Raw genomic sequence first — 6000 nt, 5'->3', positions numbered from 1 at the left:
AGCCCACTACATTCACTTTTAACATATCAGGTTAAAATGACAACATATGCTTATTAACTATGCAAAAAGAATTAGCATGCAACTCCAGCTGCTAGAGACTTTATCCACAAACTACTTTGTTCTCATCAAAAAAGTAAACCAATCACATTGACAAAAAGCCACTGTAAACAAAAAGACTGTATTTAAAGGATTAACAGTTTTGGAATCCCTACCATCAAGTCATCTGTTTGCTTGTTTGGTTGTTTGGTTTGTTTTCATCAAAATTTAGGTTATATATTTGTTGTTAGCAAGAGTTGCATTACTATTATTGTTAATTTTAGTTCTGTTTATTACCTTGAGGGTTATATATTGTAGAATCATTTTGTTGTCACTAGTTAATGTTAATTAGTTTTTTTAATAACCTATATACCTATTTGTTATCTTTTGGTAGGTTTACTTTTTTAACTATCAGTAACTTAATAACTGAGAATATTTAACATTACTGTTGCATACTCAAAATTACAGAGTTACTATTAGTGTTACCTGTTTAACGTTTAGTCATCCTTTGAGTCCTGCGACATATTTCCTTAATAATCATCAGCCATCAAGTCTGATAGTCTCAAAAGAAATATCAGCCCTCTAAACTGCCTTCAAGGGCGGTGATATTTAGCACTGAAAATTACAAATAAAGTTTTTGAGGTTGAGTACCAACAACTGGGCAGTGACACTGATGATTTGTTTATCAAGACAAATTGATATATACTACAAAAATGCAGTCAACGCACTCTTCCGAGTGAAAACAAATAAGTGAATCTATGCAATGCTTACATGTTGAATGGGATATTTAATGTGCGGGGAAACTCAAAGGTTGAAGAACTAGCATTTAGACAATCTAACAGTGGTAAGTGGTAATCTTACCTCTTTAAACTCCATTACATTCTCACGAGAGACATGCTAATACAAACAAGTCAATCAGAGTTTGTGTTTAGCAAGATCAAGCTTAGAGGATAGTTTAAAATCCATTTATTGTTCTAAAGCATTTTTTTCCATTAACATGTTATACATTAGTGGATACTAACCATGATTCATGTAACAGTTTAGTTTGTTAACTTTTAAATTATTTAACAACCAGAAGTTATTAATACAACTTTTAAAGTCTTACACAAAAAGCTTAAAACAGGCTTGGGTTCATTTTTGTAATTTTTATATAAAAAACATTTTTAGGCATCTCTTGAAAAAGAAATAAAGCAGGCATTTTAAGCTAGAAAACAAGTAATTCCAAATTTAGTTTGTTACAAAAGGTTTCAGCTTTATTGACAAATTATGGCAAACATATTTGACAAAATTATGGTTTCCTATTTAGAGAAGCTTACACATGGAACTTTATGTGATTTTTTTTTTTTAACAAATACAGGTTAAAACACTGAACAAATTCAGTTAGCTACATACATACAGTAGCTGCTTGTTTTCAACCCCATTAAAACAGCATTTAAAATTAAATTTACAAACTTAATATCGAACATCTTAATCTAAACTAACATATATTAAAAAAGACAGGTTAAAACATCTTATCTACAACTTGATTATTGTCTTGTTCAAATGAAAAAAGGAAAAAAAAATCATATTACAGTCTTTCAGCAACCCTAAACAAAAACTCAGCCTTAGCTAGTATGTAGAGAGACTTAAGATCTGTAACAGTGTCATGCTTTTTAAGTTACACACAGCAATGAATACAACCAACAGAACATCATCTTTGAATGGTTTCTAGACAATGCTTGCCAAAGATTTTTTTGTTTGTTTCTGTTTTTTTGTTTGTTTGTTTGTTTTTAAAGTCCGTGTTATAAAATAATACTAATGCCAATGTCACTCCAATGTTATAAGAAATACAAGTAGTACATAGGATAATAATGAGAGTAATCCCTAGGATAGAAAAGAAATGGACTATTACTTGTCTTGGTGCTGTTTATGTGGAGACCACATTAATTGTCTTTGAGATGAGGTCACAGATGAGGAGGACCTTCAATATCTACCATAGGGGTGTTCCCTGTAACCCCCTCGGGCTGACCTTGGAGGTGGTGCCTTTAGGCTGGAACGGGTGGTGGCCCATTCTTCTTGTGCTAAAAACAGAAGAGAAAAGATATGTTTTGTGAATATCTAAACTGGAAAGAACAAAGTGATGTCACCACTAATGGTTGTCAAAATTCTTGAGAGTTTTGGCTAAAAGCTTTACAAAAATAAAACAGAGATGGTGTTGTCATTTACTTCTTTATCTTTCCACAAAAAGAAAACAAACAAAATCAAAACAAAACAACAACAAAAAAATACTACCACCACCACCAGCAACAAAAACGATCAATAAAACAAACAAAACAATCCCTACAAACTAACCTTCTGCTTCTCAACATAGACATCTCGTCTACGTCAGGATGAAAAAACTCTTTCACTTTCAGCAGAGAATGGATATCTAGTGTGGAGGCAGTACAGTCAGCTTTGGAAAAATCACTGCAGTAGTCTGCCAGCTCAGAATTCATTTTGTATTTTGAGCTTCCAGCATTTAATATAAAACATCAATATGAATAACATTTTATGCAGCTGATATGTTAATAAGGTGAAAACTTGAATCATAAAAAGGTAATTGAAATATATTTTATTTTTTACTTCCATTTGAGACAGAAAGAAAGAAGAAACAAAAATAATGGAAGAAAAATATGTAGGAAGGAATCTACTCCATTAAGCTTTTGCTTTGCCAAATAGTTTTTATTTTGTATTATCTTTAGAATACTTTTTCTTTTTCTTAATTGGCACTAATTATATATATATATATATATATTATATATATATATATATGTATATAATATATATATATAATGATATATATGCCCAGAAAGAATAAAATAAAATCCTTAAAACTTTTTCAATATGTAAAAGTTTCTATAAATATTTTTTCACAGACACAGTTTCTGGAAGTTGAGCCTTCCAATGAAGCAAACAGGAACCTATGTACAGCTGTAGTCTAATGGTTGAACCCCAACTTCAACTGTTTTCCCTAATCAGCTAGTGGATCATTGAACAATTTCTGGTTTCATCTTCCACTGACAACTGATTGTACACACAAAATGGACATCACAGAAATAACAGTATATCTTCTCTCCTATGTCACACAGTGTAACATTTTCCCTCTTACAGTAGTCGTAGAATATATCTGAAGAATATAACATGATCACCAGGCAGCTTCAAAACTTCTACATATCCCTGCAAAGTTATGTGATAACCTGTGTACATTTTTGTGATGAAACATAGAAGCTATCTAGAAATCTGTCTGGAAAATATTAATTATTGTCAATATATCGTCATTTTGTTACTAATCTGTATGTTTGTATTACAGATTTGTATAGAAGATAGTCGTTTGTAAAATATGAAAGCAGAAGACAAGCTTTCTGATGCTAGTGCAAAAAGAAGTTTTTAAGATGCATGAAAAGCAGAGACTGAAAAGAAGATTGGAAGGTGTCTTGAAGCCAGTGGAAAAGAGACATGAACTTTCAATTTGACCATAAAACAGTATATTTCCTATTGCTACCAATTGGTAGATATAGTAAAATAGACTCTTTTCACTAGTTCAAAAGTGGGGATATTTTATTTAATTTATAAGTAGTTAACAGAATAATAAACTGAACTACTCAGTCCTGAGGTACTGATGAAGGTTTGAAACATTCAAGGTCCTTGCCCTATAAATTTAAAAATCTAATTGTATCCATTTTTAAGAGATACACAACTTTTATGTCATAATCCATACAATGGAACAAAAGAACATTTCAGAATATTTTTTCCTGTTTCAGGTCTTGTTTCAGACTTCTGTTACCTCACTCAGTCACCCCAAGAAGTGTTGAAATGAGTACTCTTAGTGTGTTGACAAAATTCATCTATATGAAATAAATGTGAGTGTTGCTGAACTTCCAGGTAGCAGGAGATAAGCTGTGAATCAATGTGGGGCATATTAGATCTGGTAAATCATTGCAAAAACATTCCTTGCTTATAGCTAAGAAGTACATATCTTTAATACATGTTACTTGCAACTTTCTCATTTATTTGCTATTAAACAAAGCCAGGATATTCTTAAGTTTGATCTGATCCCTGAGGCACCTGTAGAAAAAATCCAACCCAATTAAATTGTATTTTTCCTTTCTCCTCTCCTCTCCTCTCCTCTCCTCTCCTCTCCTCTCCTCTCCTCTCCTCTCCTCTCCTCTCCTCTCCTCTCCTCTCCTCTCCTCTCCTCTCCTCTCCTCTCCTCTCCTCTCCTCTCCTCTCCTCTCCTCTCCTCTCCTCTCCTCTCCTCTCCTCTCCTCTCCTCTCCTCTCCTCTCCTCTCCTCTCCTCTCCTCTCCCTTTGCCTTTCGCCTTGCCTCTCCAAGAGGCACTGGTCTTTCAGATGTCAGCTCAGAAACAATGATTCTTATATTTTTGACTGTAGTGTTTCTAATTCACTCAAAATATTCATATATATATATATATATATTTAATAGAATGACCTAAGAATGAGTTAAACAAGAAAATAGAACTTTCTATACAAAATAAAATACATTAGTTAGTACATCATAATATTAAACATCAAAATTATATTAGTCTTACATTTCAAATAAAGCTAACTACATTTCCTTAAATTTAGCCTGCTACTTGATTAATGAAATGATGTTCTCAGATTAAATATAATAAGGAACTTATTCTATTTTTTTTCATCTCCATTAAGAAATGTCAAAGATTTTATTTTATTAAACCAAGCTTTTATAGCAATAGGTATTATTTTTCTCTCAAGCAAATATTTTGTAAATATATGTTCTTGAACAGAACAAAGGTTCAGTAAAAACACAAAATTTTGATTGTTTGCTATGTTAGTATAGATAACTTACCAAAGTTCATTCTTCACTAGTCTGTTATTAAGTAGCTTATTCATGTTGACTAGTTATGATGAGCATATAATGACAGGATTCTCCAGTGTGACAAACATAGAGGTCTTTTGTACCTCGATTAATATGTCTATTGATAATAATAATATAAAATTCCAAATACACAACAGTACTATCATTGCATACTACAAACTCAGAAAAAAAAAAAAAAAAAAGAAAAAAGTAAGCATCTTCATTTTTTTTGGATTTTCTTTTATATATGTTAGAGTACAATTTCTGATGTGAACAATGAGCATGGTCATAGACCACATCTGGCAGTGCAGGCACATGCAATATTACCATGTTTGCATCATACTGAACCATGAATGGGCTCAAATGAAGGTTGGAGAGGACATTTATTTCCTTCCTTTTATCTTTTGATGCTCCTGCTCCTTTTGGTATATAACTGGCCTACTAAATTGGCCCACTGTCTTCATACTCTGATACTCTGTCACTGAAATCACTTATATTTTACAAAGGCAAGGGGTAAATTTGTCCCTTCAGTCATATCTCACTTGTCAAAGAGAATATAACATTTTGTGATACAGATTTATTTCCAATTTTGGTTTAAGATGGTAAATCATTAGTAATGTATTCTTCCAGTGTAGACGAATCTAATGACCTCCTTATTTTCCAAACTTTGTTTTAAAGAGGAATAAAAATATTGCTGATGTTAACGAAGAATTAATTCCTCCTTGCTATTTACCTTGGAAGTTTAAAAGTTGCCGCTACCTATTTTTTAAATTTTATTATATCATTTAATGAATTTTAACACTTTAAATATTTTCCATGAATAATACATGAAATTCATAATTTATTCATTTTCATTTAGTAGGAAAAACAACAGTATCCCCCTTGGAAAACCAGAATATCTATTTTCTTACATAATTGGAGTATGTAATATTGCTAGAGATCTGAAAAAAAAAAAAAAAAAAAAAAAAGACCTATATGCCAAAGACTCCAGGACTGAGCAGAAGTAACAGAAAAAAAGTTTGTCTGAACCGAACCATTTTAATTAATGAGCCTGTTGTTTTTTAATGGGCACATTTCTGTTGCTGTTATCTTGTTTTTCCTAATCAGTC

General features: G+C 31.8%; 1 protein-coding gene across 1 annotated transcript in view; it reads right to left on the bottom strand.

Annotated features, from left to right (window-relative positions):
• Positions 1-1967: 1967 nt before the first annotated feature.
• Positions 1968-6000, bottom strand: part of KHDRBS2 (KH RNA binding domain containing, signal transduction associated 2) — a gene marked incomplete at its 5' end in the record, with an annotated part of 348053 nt that continues 344020 nt past the window's right edge. The window contains one exon of the mRNA XM_082757411.1: positions 1968-2096. Coding sequence (XP_082613537.1) covers positions 1999-2096 — 98 coding nt within the window. The 3' untranslated portion in view covers positions 1968-1998. The remainder of the gene's footprint in view (positions 2097-6000) is intronic.

Source organism: Aythya marila (genome assembly GCF_965140915.1).
Source record: "Aythya marila genome assembly, chromosome: 3".
Lineage (NCBI taxonomy): Eukaryota > Metazoa > Chordata > Aves > Anseriformes > Anatidae > Aythya > Aythya marila.
The sequence above is the reverse complement of the archived record's forward strand: the minus strand, read 5'-3'. Positions and strand labels throughout refer to the sequence as shown.